The following is a 24,391-nucleotide window of genomic DNA, read 5'->3' on the forward strand; positions in this document are numbered from 1 at the left end:
AATGAAACTAAAGGATTGGTTAAGAGATATAAAAACAAGAGAAGATATGGAAAAATTGTTAAAGGAGAAAAAATTATCTTGGTTAGAATATGGGCAATTAGAACAATGGAATAAAAAGTGGATTAAAGATAATAGAGTTTGCAGAAAGATGACGAAGTTTGAAGAGTTAATAGTAAATAAAGAAAAAGGTAAAGGAGGTATTATTATTTATTATTTATTTATATAGCACCATCAATGTACATGGTGCTGTACAGATAACACAGTAAATAGCAAGACCCGTATAGTTTTAAAAGGGTTAATGAGTGAAATATATAAAATATTGTTAGAAAAGGAGTTTAGAGAGAACTCAGAGAAAATGGTATGGGAGTCAGATTTGAAGGTACAAATAGGGCGACAGAGATGGGAGGGACTATGGAAACAAAGAGTGTTGAGAAGTTTATCAGTGAGAATAAAGGAGAACTATTTTAAAATTTTGTGGAGGTGGTACCTAACCCCGATTAGATTGAATAAGATAAATGATCAGCATTCAGCAAATTGTTGGAGAGGTTGTGGGGGAAAAGGAACGTATTTACATATGTGGTGGCAATGCAAATATGTACAAAGATGATGGAAGATGGTGTTTTTAGAAATTGAAGAAATAGTGGGAATGAAAATAGAACAAACACCAAAGATTGCATTGCTGTCACTATTTGAAGATATAAAGTGTGGAAAAGGAACTATAGAGCTGATATCGAGTTTGCTGGTTGCAGCACGATTGATGGTAGCCAGGAACTGGAAGATTCAAGGGGAATATTCTATTGAAGAATGGTATAAAGAAGTATGGGATATAGCCATTAATGATAAATTGACATGTAATATTAAGTGGAGAAAAGGCGTAACTAAAATAAATGAGTTTGAAGGAATCTGGAAACAGTTCCTAATATTTGTGTTTACTAAGGGAAGTGGGAAACCGCCAGCAGAAGAAATGATAAGATTTTGGATTCAGGAATAGATCCCGAGGTGGGGGGTGCACTTTTATGTTAAGAATGATTATGTTGTAGTATGATAATGTATAGGTAATACATATTCAACATATATGTACTCAACATTTATTCAATATGTATGTAGCAGTTGTTTGATTTTTTTATTATCATTATTATTGTAATGTTGTATGTTTATATAGTGTAGAAAATAAAAATATTAAAAAAACAACAACAGTTAACTTTGAGTGTCATCACATAGGGAAAATCACGTTTCCTTACTGTCACTTCTCTGCCCACACAATTGTCCCTCATTACTTCTTCTTTTGAAAGAGGAAGTAAATAATGTACACGTGGTCCATTCAGTGGGCTGTTTTGATTGCGCTGCTTCTACTGTACACAGCAGGAGATAGCGACAACTTTCATCTTTAAAAGTAAGTCGTACTTACTGGGGTGGTTTTTTGTCATGTGAAAAAGGCTAGAAAGGGTGGGAGGCACGAGGGAGGCAGATGACGTTGTGAGAGGGACCTGTGAAAAACTGTGAGTGCCCAGTAATGAGCGTGCAATAAAACACTTGTCTGATGGGGCTCTTTGTCTGGAGAGCAGACTGAGTGGGCACACAGGCAACCTGTTCCCAGTTTTCCCCACTATGGAGAAATGTGTTTATAGCCATTATTTCTAAATTTGCACATGCATTTTTGTTGTCCTCTTTTCCAATGACACAGTTCCTCTTTTCTGTAGACCCGTAAGTGGCCACCCTAGTATATCTCAAGACTATCTCTTAAGGGCATGAGAAGTTAAAATGTAATTAACAAAAGCTACTACCCATTCTCTGGAGGAAATGCCATCCTTGTCTGGCTGAGGGAGAAATCCCATGTCCTACGTCTGGGGGACATAGGTTATTTCTGTTTCTTGGCTCCAAGGTCAGAAACAGGGCTTCAACCTCAAAGTCAGGAAACCATACTCCTCGCCTTTCCCCCTTGTAGCTGGTGAGGAGAGAACCGCACTGGCTACCTCTACATGCTCAGAAAACGGAGCAGGAAAAGGGGACATTCCCAGGGACCGGGAGGGGAGGAGACTGGGGTGGCAACCATATGACATATCCTATGGATGCCCCAGCTTTCTTCCTTCCCTCTCCCCGAAGCCTCCACTAGACAGTTTAAGATGGCTGTCTAGCTTAAATGCAGAGTGGGGGGTGCAACGCAACTCCCGCTCTACATTGGATACTCATAAGCCTCGGAATTTGGAGGCTTACAAGTACCTAGGGTGGATCACGTAGGATTGCACCCTTAAAATATAATCTTGGAAACTATCCTAATGTGTTCCAATTGCCACCACCCTAGAGTGAAGTGCTACTTGGGTTGCCATTTTTTTAATTTCAAAACAGATCATCCTCTATGTGGAAATGGAGTAGAGCTGGACAGGCAGAGCCAAGGCAGAATCCAGCATGTCCAGGGTGGAATCACAGCAGGACTCAAGAAGTTATAGACGGAGTCTGGCAGAATGTAATGGGAAGAGGTGGGACTTAGCGAGTCATGGATGGACACTGGCTGAATCTGGTGGGCTATAGATGGTGATGTCTGTGGTCAGGAAATGCCACTATTTTTGAACTTGCCGGGCTGTGGGTTTCTTCCAGAAATCCAACTTTTAATTTTTTTAATTTTTTTTTCATAAACAGCAATTTCTACAAATTACACCTGGAATGTGCATGCAAAGTTTGACCAGGAATTCAGTTTAAAGCATCCCTGACCCTTGAGTACCACCAGTGGTAGCGTGCCTACCACCTCCTTAGACCGTTGGTTCCACTATCTGGCTGCTCTGACTTTTAGGATGATTTTTCCTGATGTTCAACTGAAATCTGCCTTCCTGTAACTTAAGCCCATTATTTTGTGTCCTACAGTTTTGAGTAGGGATGGGCAAACTCTCTGTATCCGACGCTCACAATGGTGCTGCCACCCCCACTAGTCAGGCTGTGTGAGGTTCCTTTGAGGTTTGTCAAGGCGCAATGAGTGCTTGGCAGCTGTCCATCTTCACTCTGGAAAGATGCCATTTATGCAACGCGGGAAATGCGCAATTTCTAACACCCCCATTGTGTGCAACAATGGAGGCTTCAGGATCTGCACATTTCCCCCCCGTTTCATTAATAGGGCCTTTACAGCTTCCATTTATGCAATGGGGGAAAATATGCACAATGGAGGCTCTGGATGAGGGCACACAGCTGCTGGGCACTTGTTGGGCCTCTTGGGTGCTCAGAGTGCAAGTCTGTGAGCATGCCACAGGCGCCTGACTGGGTCCAGGGTGTGTGTAGATGCTGGAGAGTGCGGCGGACTCCTGGACAGAGTCAAGTGCTCATGACATCCCTTGTCTTGAGTGATAGAGAACAGGTTGCGGCCCCCTTCTGTGTGACACACCTTGAGTGCTCTCATATCCCTGCCTCAGTTTTCTCTTCTCAAGGCTGAACATACCCAGTTCCTTCATTCTTTCCTCATGAGACTTAGGGCATGTCTAGACCTTCTGGCTTTCTGGGAGGGAAGGGGGAGATCTCACGATATGCTAATCATGAGATCCTCCCCCTCAGTCCGCGGCACACGACGTCCCAGGAGGAAGGAGGACGTTGCGCCCACCATTTTCTTTTTTTGTTTTACTGAAAATGAGCACAGGAGCGCTCCATCAAACAGTGAGTGGTTTTTTAAAATAATTGTAGGAAATGAAAGGGTTAATTGAGTTTTAAGATGCCCTTTGTGCTTTCTGTAGACCCTGCAAGAGGAAGTAGCTGACTCACACATTCCAGAGAGATGTGGAATGGCAGGGAAGGGGGATGGGACTAGGTAAAGGTATCCTGTTTAGAAATGTATCCCACTCCTCTCGTACACAGGTTGTGTAAAAGTATCCCACTCCCCTTTTTCTTTGTGTATCCCACCCCCTTTATCCCACCCCCTTTTCTGTTTGTTGTCAGCTGACCTCATGTGAATAAAAGTTGTGTGCAAGCTCTGATCAGGGTCCGACCCTGTTCGAGTCGCACCTCAGTATACTGATATGTGGTGTCCTCTGCAGTGTTTTCTACGCTCGTCTTTCATACCTAAGGTCAGGGACAAGAACCTGCCATATTTCTAACAATAATGATAATAATCCTGCTCACCCCACCCCACCCCTGATGGGCATGGAGCTCCTGAAGAGCTCCGTGCCCAGTGCCCAGTTCTCTGCTCCTTGCATTTACTCACGAGGAGCCAGGACAAACCAGGATGACCACCCACATGTCCTGCGGTCTTGGGATCATCCTGGGACCGTGGGAAAAAATGGGGAAAAAGTGTAGGGTAATATCCTGGGGAAATGCAGGGATCTTCCCTCTCTGCTCCTGAAATCCCCTGTGTGTCATGTGGATACACACAGAAAGATCCAGGGACGATCCCCAGGATATCGCCCCATGTACACATGCCCTTAATTTCTAGTCCCCTGATCATCTTTGTTGCCCTTCTCTGAATTCATTCCATTTACTCTGAATCCTTCTTCAAGTGCAGTGCCCAGAATCGGACACAGTATTCAAAGTGAGGTCTCACCAGCGTAGCATAGAATGGAACTGTTCACATGAAATTTGGGGCAAAGATCATCATTCGAGTCCATGGCTGAATTGAGATTTGAACCCACGCTTTTTGGCTCACAACTTATTCTCTTAACCACCACAGTATGTTAGCTTTTCAAACACGTTTTCTTGGCATCACGGTCATTGGCCCATGCATTTCTTTCTTTTGGGGCCCCTGTTTGCTTGCCATTTTTAAAATTATTTTTAGCTGGGCAGCGGTATCATCTCAATGCAGGAGATATAAGCTCCCGTGCATCAAATGCCGAGTTCTGAAAACGGCGAGGCTGTTCTGAAATCCACAAGATGTACAAACGCTTTGCTCCTATGGATGATCAGTCTTTGCCGTTTCCTGTGACAGGAATAGATTCACTTTATTCCGGCATCTGTGACTTGACTTTTAATTAAAATTATAGATATCATCCAAATCCTGTTTTATAAATCATAGTTAAATGAAACATTGCTTACCTCATCTGAAATTTGACCTCCAAACGTGACCCATGTCCCTGGAAAGAAACACAATGATTTGTTACTCTTTAGGGCTTTCCTTTGATATACAAAACACATTATAATTAGGATTCTTTCCCCTTAGGGAATCTCCTGAAGCTGATTTGTTCGTTGAGCGATTTTCTAATGAGAACGTCCTCCAAGGACGATGAATGCTTTCAATTTAATTGGCCGACAAGCTACAGTGGCCCTGTGCTTTCATTGTTTAAAAAGCTTTGTCATAACTAGGTGGAAGTTTTTCCCTTCTGAATAGGACATGGATGAACTGTCTTGATAGGAAGAGATTACTGTCAGTGGGTGCACTTTTCTTGTTAGCAATTAGCCATGGTTAAGCCAGTATGAAAATAGATGAGCGCACCGGAAGATCTTGAAGCTAGATTTGATTAGACGGCACCTCAGCTTCCCCCCTCCCCATGACTGCTCCATGCAGACTGTCTGAGGGGGGTATGGACAAAGACATGTATGAGGCTACACCATCATTCAGAAATGTCTGATTGCATTCAGTGGGGCTCATTTCCAGTGGGCGTAAGTTTGCAGCTCGACATAGCAATCCTAAATTGGGGGTAGGGTGGCCAAGTGTTCTACTTTACAGAGGGCAGTCCTCTATTTTGGAGAATTGGAAGAGGACAGTCCTGTATTTGAATGTGTCCTCTATTTCATGTGCTGTCAAGCCAAGTCCGCTTTAAAGTCAAAGAACCATTAGAAGGGGAGATCAGAGGCCTTGACATTGCCCAACAACATTTAGCACCTGGACAACAGTAGACAGAGCAGGCACACGGGTCACCTGGCCACAATCCTCCCCACTATAGTTACACAGGCTATATTTATAATTACCAATTATTTCTAAATTTGCATCTGTACTAGGGTGACCATATAAAAAGAGGACAGGGCTCCTGTATCTTTAACAGTTGTATTGAAAAGGGAATTTCAGCAGGTGTCATTTGTATATATGGAGAACCTGGTGAAATTTCCTCTTCATCACAACAGTTAAAGCTGCAGGTGCCCTGCCCTCTCTTAAATCTGGTCACTCTAGTATAGCTCTTCCACCTTTAACTGTGGTGATGAAGAAGGAATTTCACCAGGTTCTCCATATAAACAAATGACACCTGCTGAAATTCCCTTGTCTACACAACTGTTAAAGATACAGGAGCCCTGTCCTCCTTTTCATACGGCCATCCTAATCTGTACATATACACTAGTACATGCACATTTAATGAAAAACCTTTATCCTCTTTGGAAACCCTACATTAAGGTCACATTTCATGAATGCTAGCTAAATGCCACAGTGTTTAAAACTGCAGGAGATATACTAGAATGTCCAGATTTAAAAGAGGGCAGGGCTCTTGCAGCTTTAACTGTTGTGATGAAGAGGGGATGTCACCAGGTGTTGCATGCATACAAATGACACCTGCTGAAATTCCCTTCTCTATACAACTATTAAAGATAAAGGAGCCCTGTCCTCCTTTCCATAGGGTCACCCTAGTTTTGGCTGTCAGGGTAGATGAAACAGCTCCATGGCGCAGTGGTAAATTGTGAAGCACAGGCACTCATCATGATAGTCCCCATAGCCACGACCCCAAGGAGAGGCCCAAAATGCAGGCAGCTGGGTTGATCCATATCAACAACCCCAACAGTTTCCGTCTCCAGCAGGAGCAGGTCTTTAGAAAGGCCAATAGATCTTAATTGCCCATTCAGAGCTAAGCCACCCCAGATACAATGGGGCTGGGGAAATTCATTCCAACCCCCACTTGGCTCCAGCTCCTGTGAGGATTGCAGCTAAGCCCAGAGGGGACAGGAACGTCTCAGGGCGATGGCGGATGATGCCAGTGTCCCTGCTAATAAAAAAGTGTTAGTTCTGTGTCCCTCGGAGCCCTGCCTCCACTGGACCCTACCGCTTACCCTGACCCACACTGCCAAGCCTCTTAAAATATATATGAAATGGGTAGATTATTTTAAAATATTGGGGGGGGGGCATTTTTCATATCTGGCATTGTCAGCACCCCTTAAGAACATAAGGAGAGCCCTGCTGGATCAGACCAAGGGTCCATCTGGTCCAGCACTTGGTTCACATAGGGGCCAACCAGCTGTCGACCAGGGACCCACAAGCAGGACATGGTTGCAACAGCATCCTCTTGCCACGTTCCCCAGCACCCCACCCCCAGTCACTGTCAGCAGCAGCACTCTTACAAAGCTCAGATGCTTCATAAAGCAAACAGGACCAGGACAAAGTGAATCATCTTTGCTGGTCACAGGCACTCCATCCTCCCCATCTGGATTTGGGGCTGAAGGCTTGAAAAGTGTGGGTGCATGGAGGGTAAGCGGTAAGCAAGCAAAAGTTGTGACATCACATAACATCATTACTGATTGTCGGGCATGTCTGTTAATCAGCCTAAGCTTCAAATTTCCTGGCTTTGTAAAGCTGGAGACATCATCATCATCATCACCATCATAATCAACAACAACAACATCTAATGAATTTCTTAGGGCACAATCCTATGCATGTTTAAACAAAAACACACACCCATAATTCCTGGGCTGGCTGGCTGGGAAATTATTATTTATTTATTTAAAACATTTATATCCCACCCTATATCATTAAGATCTCAGAGCGGCACACAGATAAAAGCATACAGTATAAAACAATAAATATGCACAGTTAAAACAAATTAAACCATGAACCAAGTTAATGCTGGGAGTTGCAGGACTTTTTTCCTGTCTAAACATGCATAGGGTTGCACACTCAGTCATCTGTTTCTTAAAAAAAGAGGGGGAAAGGTGTGCTATAAATGTAACAACAATAATGCATTTATTTTTATTGAGGTACACAAAATCTCATAATCTCATTCCCCAAGAACGAAGATTTTGGGATGTTGAGATTCTGGGATGTTGTGAAATTGTGAGCTCTGGTATTAGGTTTCCCTAATACCCTACTCCAGCTTTCCCCAACCTGGTCCCCTCTAGGTGTTTGCACTACTGGGGATAATGGGAATTGCAGTCAAACACATCTGGAGGGCATCAGGCTGGAGAAGGCTGCCTGAGTCATTCATGAAAGGACGTCCCTTCCTTTTTTCTTTCTTTTCTTTTTTTAACGTGCAGCTTTGTAATATGCTGTTAAGTATCAGGGAGATTCTTTTTTGGGCAGGGGCTGTCCTTTATTTCTTATATATGTAGAGTTGGAAAGTATCATAGCTTGTTGATAAGTAAACGCTTAAACAGCCTTTGTTTCTATTCTCACCACTCGAGTTTACACATCAATGTGATGTGGAAGAGCAGAGCGTGCTGAAGTGTGAAAAATGGGAATTATATAAAACATTGTCCTCTGCTCTTTGTTACCTAGTTACCATGTCACTTGGATTCAGTCACAGTTACAAAGCAACCTCCAGCCTGCCAACTCAGAAATGTGTTATGTGTTAATGTGCCTGTATCAGGGCTCGACTTGATGTGGGAAGGTGGGAAAAGCTTAATAAAATAAGCCCCCACCCCAGGACTCCCCCTTCCCAAAGGTCAGGAATGCTATATACTGTAGTCCAAAATATCCGGACGGCAGGTTGGGGAGGGCTATTTTAGGGCTATTTTGTATTCCTAAAGTTATTAAAATCATCATTGTAGTTTAAAACTTTTAAAAGTAAACTCACTTAGTACATTTGTAATTATTAGAACTATATTAAATAACTGCAACATACATCAGAAGCCTAGGACTCTACAGAACGGAACCCAAACTGCCAAGATGCACATTTACTATAAAAAAAATGCACAATGGTGACTCCACGCATATGCTGGGAAACTGAGCATAAATATCGATCAGTAAAATATACTTTAGATCAATAAGTTTAATAAGGAATGAAAGAACTAACAATGATGTGAATCTTACAGAGAGAATAACAAAACAAAACAAAACACATTCCCCCCCCCCCCATGGCTTCATTATTTCCTAGTCTTTTTGTAAAAGTGTTCTTGTAACATAGTTACACAATCATTTTGTGGAGAGTAAAGGTTGGGTAACAAAATATAAATGCTTTGTCTTAAATTCTAAAAGAAAATATTTCATAATCCAAAGCTGTTCAATTTTTCCAATTAACCCTCCCAACCCCAAATACTCCTCCAAATAAAAGCTCCCCCTGCCATATTTTTTTCCCGGGGTGGGGGGCATTCCAGGCCTTCCCATCTCTATGCCAGATATATCCAAAGACATACTTTTCTTCTACAGTATTACTCATAAGGCTTTAATTATACAAATATTGCACCTGGCGAAGACCTGAATTAGCTTCCCATCTCTAACACACTTTCTGTTCAACCTCGTTCCCTTGTCTGCATATGCTTTCTGAGAACACTCATTAATTAACAAGTTTTCTGAATATCAATTTTCATTAGGAAAATAGTGCTACACTATTCTGTTTCTTTTGTGTTACTTCTCTGCATATACTGTACATACCCGGTGGCTTGCCATGCGTTTTACAAAGCTTAGCAAAAATAGAGACCAAAAGAAGACACACACTCCTCAAAAGATATCAATGAAATTAATTCAGGAAGCCAAGTCATCTGTATAACTGATTAAAGATGATCTGAGAAATACACTCACATTTCAAAGCCTCAATGGTTTTATTATTAAATCAGTGAGTTAAAATTATGTTGTTAACCTTATGAAGAAACCTTCTGACTGAACTCCTTAAAGTAAACTTTTAAAAGTCTCTTACTGTTTGGATGCTAAGCCACAGGGGAAGAAAAATTCAACGGAATAATGGGTCTACTTTGTGGATTCCAGTTTTTATTTTCCTTTTATATTTAAGATGAGAGTGCATAGATGCAAGAATATATAGCCCAGAGAGGATGGGAGAGAGGAAAGGCAAAATGCTGAAATAATAAGGCATATGGAGATTAGCATGAATGTTGAAATATTTCATCTGTATGTTTCTAATGTGTACAGCCTCTTTCCCTGACGGAGTTCTGCTGTTTATTCTAGCAATGGCCAACAGCTTCAAGGCAAATTCACAGTGCTAATATGATACAATCTGCATACTCCAATATCCAGCTGCACAGCTAGATTTGGGTTGACTAAAATGAATCACTGTGTATGTATGTATTATTTCATAATCTACTCATGACCCCTAAATAATCTCTTACCTTGAAACAAGCAATTAATTGTTAACAATTTAACCTTTATACTGATAGATTTTGCTTTAAAAAATGTACATTGATCATATATAGAAAATTGGGTATTGTAAGAGCTAGTGTAGCACATTGGGACTAAGAAAGTGAGATATGAACCAGAAACTCCAGGGTTCAAATGTCACCCTTGCCATAATCTTCATTGGCAATATCAGGTCTCTCATCTGTAATATTGGGGTATGATATTCAACTACCTTCAGAAGCTGTAGTGGAGATTACTGGGACCTCCACAACAGAGATCTTTGAAGAAATCTGTTGTACTTGTACTATGAAGTACTTTGGGGAATTCAAAGTGCTATTATACATGTTAAGTTTTTGCTCTCTCGTGCTTAGCAGAGTCTGAGCTTTATCGTACCAGCATTATACTGTGCAATCACTGCGAATTAAGTGCAAAGGACTCTGAAGTTTTCCATCTTATAATCTGCTTTTATTGTGAAGTACTCGGAAGTTTTCCAGCTTATAATCTGCTTTGACTATGAAGTACTCCCATGCATCCTGTTTTAATTGTGCTATAAAGGCAAAAGAACCAACCTATTTTGCTACTAGTTTTGGAGCGAATCATTTGTTGTTTTCTGAGCGGCCACGGGGTGGGCTGGGCTGGGGTGCAGGAGCAGGATTTGATATGTTTAAAGAAAAATTAAACAGATGCTAACATCTGCGTAAGTTTTAAAGATAAAGACATCAAAAATTGGCACAGTAATAGCTATTAAGGAGAGCTTTAAGCATACCAAATTTGAATCAGATTGGGCCATCTGTTGGTTTTTTATGATTTTTTAAATTTCCCCCCTTAAACCCATTTCCTGGTATGCAAAGGATCTTAGGAGCGCTGCCGCCCGGGGTGTGATTTAGCTAACAACAACAACAAAGGTGACAGCTTGGTGCTATAGGGGATAATTCGAGGGAAACAGGTATGTGGGATGAAGCTATCAAATTGCCTTCCTCATTTTCTGGGGAGCTGAAGGCGATGAAACAGTTGAGAAAAAGCTCCCTTTGCAGGAGCGGAGGACCTATTTGGATGGTCCACCCCTGGAGGTTGTTGTGTTCCAACAGATTCCAGAGGGCTCTAGGGCATTTTTCGGGTGGCATGGCTGGCACTCCTGCTGAAGCCCTGTCTGACTGGTGGAATACAGTGATGGCTTGGGCAGTTGACATGATTGCTCCTGAGCAACATCTTCGGCTTAGCAGCGTCAGTTTGGCTCTTTGGCCAAGTGATTTGGAGTGTGTTGTCTTCAGCATGCAGATGATAAGAAGCCCTAATTCTCCTCTTCAGAGCCAGGCAAGGCTGTGGTGGTGCTGGACAGGATCTCAGCACCTGATGGAACACCTCCTTCCATATGTAACTACCCATGCCTTAACGTTATCCACAAAAGACTTTCTTCAGGTGCTCTGTCATTCTGAAGCTAAGAGGGTGGCAAACAAAACAGAGGGCTTTTTTTGGTGGTGTTGCCTTAGGAATGGAATGGTCGCCCAAGGGAAGCTCACCTGGCATTCACACTGCTATCTTTTCCATGCTTAGTCTTAGACTCTTTTTCTTCTCCTAGTCTTTTTATGTATTTCAATATTTTTACTGTTTAAGATATACTAATTTAGTCCCTAGATAGATGGATAACAGAGTGCCATTGGCAGTTGACTTGTGACAAATCTGAGCCCACATGGGCTAAAGAGGCATAAAGATCAAACTACAGCAATGTGACGGTGGCAAAACAAGTGCCCACAGAGCTCATATTTTTTCCAATTCACAATATTACTTTCAAGGATTCCTTCCTTCTCTTTGAAAGTGCATGCAATCCTTCCTTGAAGACATCTTCTTCTCCAATCATTTCCAGTATATTTATTTCTAAAGCAACGTGTTACCAGAGCAACTGGGTAAACCTTAAAGCAACTGATATGCAACGCAAAAGAACGAATGCTTTTGAACTAGGCGTTCAAAGTGTTCAAGCTTTCAGGTCACAGATAAATTGCAAATGCTTTTGTCCACAAGCAGGAATATGAAAATCCCAGGGCCCAAAGAGCAAGCGTACGAGTGGATTACTTTCCTTTTTGGGTGTTATACCTACTAAAAGAAAGATACAGCCTGCTGATTTGCCAGTGGAGAAAACATGGCTATTCTTGGTTGCATGGCAGTGAAACAGAGCTCTATTTAGGAGCATAAAAAGCGGCTTTCTGCCACTTCAGACTACTTGTCCATTTAGTCTGGTATTATCTCCACCTCTCGGACACATGTCTTCCCCATCACTTATGTAAGTGGAGATGCTGTGATTGAACCTGGGACCTGTTGTCCAAGGCTTGTGTTCTTCCACTGAGCTTTGGCCCCATCCCATTGACTTATTTTTATCACACCACATTTCACTCAAAAGCCCTCACAGCAGCCCATATATTTCTATGCCCATAGAGCTCTCACCAAGACCAGGGAGGAACCAACAATTCACTTCTCAAACAGAACTATCGGTGTTTGAAATATCTACCTTGTGACTTTCAGGTTGCTTCAAACCCTTTGTTATTACCATATGAAGATGGGCAGCTGATGGATTTGGGAATTGCCCATAGCCACGAAATGTATCCAGGGTACAAGTGGGTCTTCAGTGTGGTCTCAGACCTTGTTGGAGCAAATTGCTCATTCAGAGCACTCCTGGCTGACACGACCTCTGGCCTGCCTTGTCTAATGTGGTTGCTGCCTGTGGGCTTCTGCTCAGACCAGAACAGGGCCAGGTATATACCAAGCAGGATATAACACTATGAAAGCAGTTTGAAAATGGTATATGGAAAGTGTCCTGGCCCCCAACAGTTGTCATTTCACTTCAATAAAGCAGTAGTTTAGATCCTGTCTGAGTTACTGTCTTGAGTGGAACAGCAGAATGGTTTTACAAATAATTCTGCACTGAATAGTGGCAGAAGCTCATTTTTGGATCTTCTGGTGCATGTCCTTAGCATGCCTTCCAGGGAACTTCGGCTATTGGGTGGTATAAAAATGCAATAAATAAATAAATAACCATTTGCGATGGGCCATCTTTGCAGTAGTTTGTCCTGATCATGCAGTTGGCATACAGTGAACCTCCATGTCTATCTTGAGGCTGTCTGAGAAATGTCTGCAGCCCAGGAGGGAACAAACCAGAAACTACACCAGACTCAAGCTAGTCAGGGAAACAGAGAGCATGGAAGCACACCAGTTGTAAGTGTTGCATTGCTGAAGAATGAAGCACTCTTAAATAATCTAAAGTGCTTATTTGTTGGTTATGTTTTAAAGAAAAGAAAACAACCTTTAAGCAAATCCAGGTCTTTGGAAAGATAACAGGGTAAAAAGATGTGAAAAACAGGTATTTCTCTCTCTTACACAAGTGTTCCATATCCACAGCTCCATGACTGCTTTAATGCACCGCAGGCTTCCCCATTCACTTCAGTGGAAGGGGAAGCTCAGCCTTTGCAGTGTTCATATGAACCTTCTTCTTCTATTAGAGTGAATGGAGCAACTGCTTGAACTTGAACAGGAATCATGAGCGTGTGAGTGTGTGTGTGTGTGTGTGTGTATGTGTGTATTTTAAAGGACCCACATATGCAGGAAAATCACTGAAGCAGGACACCAAACTGCCATTTCATTTCTTATCAGCTTATTTCTTATTTTATAGAATTTCCATTTCAGGTTCCTTCCCACACATTGGTAATTACATATTCAGGTGTAACACTAAACCATGGTTTAGCTTTCTGAATTGGCACGAGCCTTGGGCTCACTCCCCCACCCCACCCCATCTCAGCTAGTTATTTAGTCTGAACCTTGAAAATTATGATTTGTGCAAACCATTAATTGTCCACAAATTAGGATTGCAAATCACAGTTCAAATATTCTCACAACCATGGTTTACTGTAATGTCTGAATACCCTCAATCTCGTTCTCTAGTGACTTCAAGTTCAGGCCGAAATAATAATTTCATATCAGTCCTACGAAATATGTCTGCAGTAAACGAGATTGTTCTGGTGTAAGTGAGCTGAATTTGACAGGTTTAATCCCGGGATCCTTGATTCAATGGTTATCCAAACATGTCCAATGACTGAGACACCTGTGCGCACACAAGGATTTCCCATAGCATGGCAATTTTGTAAGATTCAGGATTAAGGCTCAACTAAATGGCACAAGTATAAAATCACTGGAATAACAAACAAAGCTACCCTAGAATCATGCCACAGACTGAAAACAGCCAGCTTTAAAAACCAGGTCGAGAGATAAAAGTGCAATTTAAAAATCAAAGGAAAAACTAGAAATATTAATGGATTAAGGATATCGTTTTTCACACACCAGGCATTCCTAGGGGTGGTGTGGTGGTGGGGAGTAGTGGGAGGAACAGAACAAGGTTATTTCACATATTCTGTATTGCTTTTTTCCTGACACTGTAGGGACCACCCCATGGTGGTGATGTTTCCTTTTATCTTGTCTCTTAGTTTCTACATTAATTATAGCATCACATAATGTTTATAAAACTCCACCATTTTTGCTAATGACAACATCGTCTCCTCCCCTCTTCATGTTGAAAGCCTTAAGACATTGGAGCAAGGATGCGTCACTGAATTATGTTAAAGAACTGTTTAACTCCAGGTGTAACACACTGGCTTCTTGTCGAAGCCAGTGTAGTACAGCTGCAGCTGGATTTGGGGGCTGAAGTTCAGGGCCCCACAGCTGAGTCCCTCCTGCAAATGATCACCTGGAGCAAAACAGGTGATGGGGGCAGGGGCAAAAATGTGACTTCAGCACCTGGGCAGGTATTGGTATCAGGAAGACTAAAGGAAACCAAACCACTGCTGCTAGAACTGTTGTTAATGCTGTTATGAACTACATAACCCAGGAAACATTAGAATAATATAGAATGTAGATATAAAACAATTTAAAATGTCTCTAATGTATTTTCATTTAAAATTGGTAGCTGCAGATGTTTAATTGCATTAAGAACTCACTCTTCCTACAAGGAGCCTAAACCCAGAAGAGCCACAAGAAGAATCCTACAGCTATAGGTGGATGTATTAGCTTATTTCTGTTCTGTGTCTGTTTTGCCTGTGTTCAGTCATTTGGTTCTGTTCCATTTCTGTACTAATATGTGATTTATTAATGCAGGGGAATACAGAAATTTGCATTTAAATACACTTTTTAACTGTAAGTCTTCACAAAATACACATTTCTAAATGTATGTTATCCTAACATACTCCTTTTTATACAAAACTTGGTACTTTGTTTTAACTGTGAAGTGCATTACAAAACCTGGAGAAGTGCAACATCTGAAGTATAGCTCTATTTTGATCCACACATTTTAAGCTCCATCACATCTAGTCAAATGCGCGGCTCCCGTCACTTCTTCTGTCGCCGCTCCCACAAAACAGGAAGCAATTAGCCCCATTCAGTCCGGTAGGAGAGAGCAGCAACTGGACTTTATGAGGGTTTTTTTGCAGCGCAATAATGGCCAGAAGGGGCGGAAGACGGGCGAGAGGCAGACGGCATCATGTGAGCAATCTGTGAGTGCCCAGTAACGAGCGTGCAGTAAAACGCTCATCGGATGGAGCTTTCTGTAAATCATGTCAGTTCGCTTCAAAGCGGGGACCAAATGAAATCCTTGAATATCCCCACCTCCCAAGCACAACAGACAAAGATACCTAAGATCACATGAAAAGTAAAATGCTTCGCACAATCTTCTGCTGCCCCTTACGCCTGGAACGCTCTTCCAGAACATTTGAGAACTACAAGTTCAATCGCAGCTTTTAAAGCTCAACTAAAAACTTTTCTTTTTCCTAAAGCTTTTAAAACTTGATGTTGTGCAGACTTTATACTGTTAGTTTTACCCTACCCTGTGCCTGCTTACCCTACCCTGTGCCTGTTGGCATTCTCTTCCCCTCCTTATTGTTTCATTATGATTTTATTAGAATGTAAGCCTATGCGGCAGAGTCTTGCTATTTACTGTTTTACTCTGTACAGCACCATGTACATTGATGGTGCTATATAAATAAATAATAATAATAATAATAATAATAATAATAATAATAATAATATTGCTTCAACAGTATTCACTTCCTTCTCATGAATTATGTATTCTGCAGCAGCATTTCAATAGGGACTGAAGGAGTACCATAAAAACTATTCAAGAGAATCATCATCATCATCATCATCATCATCATCATCATCACCATCATCATCCCCCTCCCCCTCCCCCTCCCCCTCCCCTCCCCTTCTTCTTCTTCTTCTTCTTCTTCTTCTTCTTCTTCTTCTTCTTCTTCTTCTTCCTCTTCTTCTTCTTCTTCTTCTTCTAAAAAAGTGCTTTGCATATGCCCATGTAATTGCAGCCAACTCACCAACACCAACACCCAAAGTGTATGACTGAGGATGTGGGGGTGGGGAACATGGTAACAGCAGTTCATTTACTGAGCCTCTTTGGAATGATTAATGGATTAAGCGTTTCCTTCTTTGAACAGCAAGTGTAACAAACTGTTCCCAAATATCAGACTCTTCCAGGCTTCCTGTTAAATATGTTGATACTAAAACGCCCCTGGGCTTAGATACTAACCATAAATATTTGACACTGCTAATTGATTGCTAGCTAAAGGGAAATAAAAAAGGCAATTAACGGTACAATCCTATGCATGTTTAGACAGAAAAAAAGTCTTACAACTCCTAGCGTGCCCCAGCAAGGGCATGCTGGGAGTTGTAGGACTTTTTTCTTTCTAATCATGCATAGGATTGCACCCTAACTTTACTACAGTGTGCAATGGGGTGAAAGGCTGGGATGCAAGAGGAAGACCACCAATTCGCTGGACATGTATGAGTCACCGCTGGGGATGCCATCTTTCTGTGCATCCATGACTTCTGGGGCATTAGACCTTCTCTCATCTTGCTCTTTTCAGTAATTGTATGGCAAGCAGCCATTTGTTTCATTTTCAAAGCCCATATTAAGCCAAAACAGCCCTCTTTTTTAATGCAATAATTTATGCTTTATGTAATACACACACACACACACACACACACACCTCAAAAACAAAACCCCAAATTCCACTAATTGTCTAGCTTTGGATCCTTGAAAAGAAGGGAAAGATCAAAGGGCAGCTTTTTCCTACTCTTAATCAACATTTCCCTGCAACTTCTCACCATGACAACAGTTGTAAGTGCATAAAAAATGTGAGTGGGAGAGGAATCACAGAGCAAACAAATATATTAGCTGCATTCAGACAACACGATAGTCAACAGTGGGATAATAATCAACTCCACAGTTGTTTATCTACGGGGCACTCCCCACGCAACATGATAATAATCAATCGTGGTGTGGATTAGGATCAGCATTGAGTTGACTATTAGTCCATGCTGAGTTGACTCATTCATCCCCACCTCCCTCCCCTCCCAGTCTTCCCACTAGTATCCCATCAGCCATTGCTGCCAAAAACCTAACCTGCCAGCTGGACTAGAGCAGCAGCAGTCACCGCTTTGACTGTTCTTGCCTTGCGACTCTGTGGCAGATGAAATAACTAATGGTGGCCAAGGAAATAACCAACTGTACTCTCCATACAACACGATAATCAACATTCCAACTCCTAAACCGCACTGGATCTCAATTTGCCAGGCTCAGTTTGCATTTCAATTTAACACATGCACATTTTATGCAAATCTCTGTCTTCTTTTGTTCTCTTTTTGGGCTATGAGTAAGTGCCCTCCCTCCACCCCTAGTGCCCTGGGCCCACTAAACTAGCCTGCTGGCCTCTGGACTGGTGCTGTCCCTTTGCTAATGTTGAAATAAGATTCAAATCTCAGTCCAGTTGGCTTCAGCCCATGGAAGGGGAAGATGTGCTGTCTTGTTCTTCACCAGTGGTGGCTGGTGGGGCAGAGGGTGAGGCAGCCTAAGACAGGAAAAAGCCTTGTGGGGGGGGGGGGGTCCTGAGCCTATTTGAAGCTCTACTCCATTATTTACTTTATAACATCCTGTCCTGGATGAAATTGAAAGCCAAGAACTGATTACTTTGTTCATTAGGATAAAGGTATGCGCCGGCAGACTTCCCCAACCTGGTGCCACACAGATGTTTTGGACTACAACTCCCAGTATTCTTGACCATTGGCCATGCTGGCTGAGGCTGGTGGAAGTTGAAGTCCAAACATCTGGATGGCATCTGGATGGGAAAGGCAGTGGGGACACACACCCCATTTTACAATCTGCTGTTATTAACTATTCTAAAGGAGCCTCACCACCAGCATGTGTGAAATGGCAGACGGCACACTACATGTCACTTTCATGTTCATGCATGTGCATTAGAAATAAGACAGGCACACACACACACACACCACTCAAGAATTTGATTTCTAGAGATCCCAAGGGGGGAGCTGCAACCTGAATGTCAGCTCTAGGAACAACATTTCCCTAAAGCATTCCCCCAAAAGCCAAAATCAGGTCAAAATGGGATAGAGATTTCCCAGGGATTTACCTGGAAAATAGGGACAGCTGGAACATATACTCTGGCCATTTGCTCTCTCATCCTTCCTAACCTACTTCATTGTAATGCCTGCTCTGAGCAGGATAGAACTGCATCTAAATAAGTAAGGATTTTGTGGGGACGAACAGGTTTCAATTACAGTCCCGCAGACTTATGAATCTGTCTGCTCATTTCTATAAATTGATGCATTTTCTCAGAATTAATCCAATTTCAGGTTATACAAAGGCTTGGAAACTGTCATATTTGATTATTACATTTTCACTCTCATCTATGGATTCCACAGCATCAAAAAGCTTATGTCTCATAGCAACACAGTGAGGTACATGAGCTCTGCCAGATTCCACACAGCGAAGGTTTTCATAAACAACTCCCATTTTATAACCAAACTCCAAAGGTATGAATTTCAGAGTGATCCTAGATTTGACAGAAGGCAGCCCTCTATTTCAAGATGTCCTCTATTTGATGGGCTGTCCAGTCCGAACCTGGTTTGAAGTGAAACAACCCTAAGAAGGCAGAGCAGGAAAAGTTGCCCATCAACAGTTAACAAGTGGACAGCAGACTGAGTAGGCATAGTCTTCCCCACCAGGGTGAGATGTCTTGTTAATGAGTTATTTCTAAATCTGTATCCCAATTGGGATATGCAAATGTTATACAGATTGCTTTCCTCTTTTGTCCTCTTTTTGGATGATTCTTTTTCTTTTTTGGCAATGCAGTAGTGGCCACCCTACCAGGAGAGTGAGAGAGATGGGTAAATAAAATCTCAGCTCCTGCTCAAACTGGACTGCCCCTGCCCCACCAGCACCAACCGCCATGTGGGAAGGATCCTGGTATCTTGTTTGATATGGATACCGTTTCTTGGGTATTTTCATTTTAAGGCTCTTGGGAAGGATTGCATTCTGAAAAGGCAAGATACAAATAATTGTACCCTGATGGGATCTGAGCTGGTGGTGACTGACCAAGAAAGATATCTTGGGGTTGTGATGGATAGCTCAACGTAAATGTTGACCCAGCTTAGGAAGAAGGTGATTAAAGAAGCACATGGTAGAGTAAAAGTGGATAGGGAGAAGGTTTTTTTTTCTTCCTCTCCCTCTCTCATAATACCTGGGGTCATCCCATGAATCTGAATGGTGGAAGATTCAGGTCAGATAAAAGATTCAGGTCAGTTTAACTATGTGCTTCACACAGCACATAGTTAAACTAGGGAATTTGCTACCACAAGATGTAGCGATAACCACCAACTCAGTCGGCTTTTAAAAAGGATTAGAGAAATTCATGAAGGATGAACAGCTACCATTCATGATAACTATCAATGGCTATTAGTCATGATGGCTATGTATTCCTTCCAGTATCAGAGGCGGCATGCCTGTGAATACCAGTTTCTGGGGAACCCAAGCAGGATGGTGCTATTATATTAATGTCTTGCTTGTGGGCTTCTCAAAGGCATTGAGAATGCTGTACTAGGTAAGCCTTTGGCCTGATCCAGCATGGCTCTTCTGATGTCCTTATTGTAATAAATAATCAATAAAAATGACCCGTGCATTCATTATCCAGGGGATTTTGTCAACTGAACAGGGATCCTATCATAAGAAGCCAGGGGAAAGGATATGAAGGATTAATGTCAACATTGCCTGGAAAGCATATGATAGCTGGCTGTACACTGACTGCAATTTGTGCCGTTAAGGAAAAGTAGTGAGCGGCATTCCCTCCACCATCTGTCTCAGACCACATGGGATTATTCCTCTGTAACTAGCCAGCTCACTGATCCTTTTCCATGCACCGTGACGATTATTCTAACCAGTCAAGTGGACCTACTGCTGTAAGTATATGTGTCAAGGGCACCAGAAACTGAAGAAGAGCTTTTGCGGATGCCGTCTTAATGACATTGCTACAAAAGGAGATATAGGAAAAGAATCCCAATGGATGTCCTTAAATATGAAGCTTTCTTGTAATTCAGTTTTGAAGTAATTGAAGAACAAACCTTTAGACCTTGCTGAATTGTATGCCACTTCTCCCCCACCCCCAAACTTTTATGACACAGGTATCCCTCCAGATGTTAGTGGACTGCAACTCCCATCAGCCCTACTCAGCATAGCCAATCGCAAGGGCTGATGGGAGTTGCAATCCAAGAACAATTGGAAGGTCACATGCTCCTCAACCTTGTTTTATAGCCTGCCTCTTCCCACTGATAACTGATGGTTTCAGCCTATGGTTTATTTATTTACATATTTATTTACATATTTAATTACATATTTATACTGCCAAACAGCCAAGGCTCTTTGGGCAGTTTACAACTGTGGCTTGAGCCTGTGGATAACTAGGTTAATTTTCCCATTACTTTTTTCCCTTTTTAAGTATGCATGTTTATTTAAAATTAGAAAGCAAAATTAGAATAATTAGATGAACATCTAGACCTTTCCTTCAATACATTATCATTACACTCCTGCACCCCAGTCCTGAGAGGGGTGAACTTGCAGGGGCTTCAGCACTTACTCAGACTTCAGTTTCCTAGAAGGAGGGCACTGGAGACTTGTGGTGTGTTCAGGATGAAAGCCTGCAACATCACAACTCCAAGCAAAACCCTCCTTTCATGTCAGCTGCCCAAAAATCTCCTTCCACAAAAGCCAACCTCTTCTTTTGTCTTAGATTCACCCTTCCCCCAGATTCATTTCCTCCTATCACTTCAGGCCTCCTAGAACAAAGGTGACCAGTTCAAGAAAACCTTTGGGTAACTTGCCCCAAAGATTGCATTGGGGGAAATCCTTGGGCACTTTGTACTCAGCAGCACTGAATGGGAAGGACCCCTAGAAGTAACACATAACATTATAATTTGCGGGAAGATGAGAAGAGGCCATTTGAATCTGGAGAGGCATGAAAAAGCAGCCCCATAGAAAAACAAAGACACAGAAGGCTATTGCCTTAATATGACTATCACTGAGATCATATATTCTATAGCAGAAGCAGGTGCTGTGATTTTCAAGGACAGAAATGTGTCCCCAGACACCTCTCTTGGTGCCTGCCAAGCTGTCCTATGCCTCCCAAGTAAAAAAAACCAAACCCCTAAACCAAACCAATTATTAACACATTTTCTTACTGGCAGCTGGAACTGCTGTGGAATAAGTTTCTGTTGTTGCTGAAAACTGTGGGTTTGGTATGTTGGGGCTCAGACCCTATCTCTGCCTTGTACTCAGTCCTTTGGGCAGGCTACATGTCCTTTGTCATGCCTCCCATGGCAGCCATTTTGTGGTGGTGCCCAGGTCAGTTCCTCAAATTGCCAAAAAGGTTGCCTCTCCCAGTTCTATAGTTTGCCTGAATTAAATTACACTTACTTTAAACCTATGTGTGACCACCAAAATGTTAAATACATTTCTTATTTGACAGCATCAATCATCGTTCATCAACCTGCACCATAATAGGTTCAACTAGGTATGAATGCTCAAGATTCATGGCCACGGACAAATGAGAATTTCATCTTACTACTGTGGTATCTGAAGGCCAAAATGGTGTGGGTGGGGTATTATTTATTTATGTATTTATTTATTCGATTTCTATATCACCCAAGACCGCCTAATATTTTTATAGGTCTCTTTCAATGAACTATGAACTGGATGCAACACAGATACGCATAAAGTGCAGTCAAGAGAGCTTCGGCTATTGGGCGGTATAAAAATGTAATAAAATAAATAAATAAATAAATAAATGCATGTGTCATGTACTCAGACAAACATTTAAAAACAAACAAACCCAAAACTTTGTAAACTGCCCAGAGAGCTTCAGTAATAAATAAAATAGAAGAAATGCAATAAACAAACAAATAAATAAATAAAAACAACCCAGGACTTTTGGAAGAAAGAAAACACATTATTCCCCACCTCTTTTATGTGGTACTAACATCAACAGTGGCATGCAAATGAACCCAGCTAGTACATCTCTCCCACCCAACCCCAAAGTAATATAATGTACTTACCCAGCCCCAGACATGAAACTCTTAATCCAGATTTCCCAAGGTTTCTAGAATTAAAATAAGAACAAAATTAGCATCAAAGGACCAATGGATCCAGTAAATGAAGCAGTTATCCCAACTTGTAATCACTTTATCTGTGTGCTGATGGTAAGCTGCGGTAATAGCAGACAATGTTTAGCACACACAGTCCGTACACATATTGAAAAGCTGTGTCTGGCTGCAGCCTCCCAGGTGTATACATTCCAGGTGTGTATGTAGTTGGCAAAAAGCCATAGGTAGGACTGTTACACATCTCCATCTATGCAGGGTCTCATATTAAGGAAGTGCTTTCCATCAATTTTTCATTTATTCACTGTGTTTATATGCTACCGATTAATAAAGTTATCTGTGAGGCTTACAAAAAAATAAAAATAAATCATTGATAGCAATCCTTCTTACCCTGAGGAAAGGGGGAGATCTACAATGGAGGGTATGCTGCAACTAAAGCCCTGTCGTCTCACAGCAGCTAAGATGAGAGATGGGGCTGTTGTGGCCAGTTTTTGTGCCTTTGTTTTATTAACCTTTTCATCCCATTGAAACCTTAGTTTCCTTCATAGCATTTCACTCCCAAACATACCTTGTTTGGGGTATGTGTCTGGCAAATGGAAGGCCTTTGGTTCCTGTGGATCCCAGGCCTCCCTCAATACACACTCAGCATGCCTGGTGCCAGTGATAAGGGTAGGCATGGCAGGGCACTTGCCGAGGGCCTACACACCATCAAGGGCCCACTGACAAGAGCCCCTTGGAGTTGCTCCTCCTCTTCACTCTTGCAATGGGCTTGTTCTCCTGCCTCTTCCTCTGGCCCAGGCAACTAGGGATGTTGCAGGTGTCTGGTTGGGACTCGAGGTTCAGCGATTTCTTGCTGGCTGGGCCTCCTGGGCTGGTGTCTGCAGACTTCCCCATTTGCCAGGCTCAGCATGTGCCAAGTCAGACAAGTGTGGTGGTGCCCACTGGTCCCTTGAGCCACAAAATGGCAGCTTGGCCTTTTCCATAAAGACCCGTTTTGTTCAAGTGGCAGCCATAAAGAGGCCCATTTGCACAAAACTACGGGTGTAGATGGTCTACTTATGCCTCTTTAGGGACACCATTTGCACAAAATGGGTCTTTACGGAAAAGAGCAAGCCACCATTTTTACACAAAATGGTGGCTCTGTAAGGAAGTGGGAGGCCATGAGCCTCTTGCCTGTGAACCATTCGGCTGCATGACACACACAGCGAGCAGGGTCAGGCGGCCAGTGGGGGGCAAGCAGCCTGGACAGGGGTGAGATCACCCATTCCTACAGAGAATATTGGTAGTGAGAAGGGGGAGCAGTAGATGACACTGTCTGCTTGCTCACTGGCTCTTTGCCTGTCAAGCAAGCAAATGGTTGCCATCAAAAGAAAGAGGAAGAGGACAATTGCAGCTGGTGACAATGGTGGTGAGAAGGGAGGGGCCCATTATTGTTTCTTGCCCAAGGGCCCACAGAAACCTGGAGCTGGCGCTGCCTACAGCTACTGGAGCACCAAGGTGGACAACTGATGAGGGAGGATGTGTCACTGCCATAACATAGGGGTCTCCACCTTTGGACCTCCCTCTCAACCTGCAGAGTGGGAGATCCACAATATTCTATGGCCCCTTGGATGCCCTCCGAGGGACCATAACATTGTGTCCAAAAATACAACTACAGATCATAGGAAAAAGACGGGGGGAACTAATGCAGCACAAACACTCTAGCAGCAGAGAATAAAATAAGTCCTT

General features: G+C 42.4%; 1 protein-coding gene across 1 annotated transcript in view; it reads right to left on the reverse strand.

The window, feature by feature from the left end:
• KCNAB1 (potassium voltage-gated channel subfamily A regulatory beta subunit 1) overlaps window positions 1-24,391 on the reverse strand; it is a 196,397-nt gene that overhangs the window by 72,878 nt on the left and 99,128 nt on the right. The window contains exons 2-3 of the mRNA XM_063131470.1: window positions 22,619-22,662; window positions 5,005-5,042 (exon numbers count right to left, since the gene is read on the reverse strand). Of these exons, the coding sequence (XP_062987540.1) occupies window positions 5,005-5,042; window positions 22,619-22,662 (82 nt within the window). The remainder of the gene's footprint in view (window positions 1-5,004; window positions 5,043-22,618; window positions 22,663-24,391) is intronic.

This window comes from Elgaria multicarinata, chromosome 8, assembly GCF_023053635.1.
Source record: "Elgaria multicarinata webbii isolate HBS135686 ecotype San Diego chromosome 8, rElgMul1.1.pri, whole genome shotgun sequence".
In the NCBI taxonomy this organism is placed as follows: domain Eukaryota; kingdom Metazoa; phylum Chordata; class Lepidosauria; order Squamata; family Anguidae; genus Elgaria; species Elgaria multicarinata.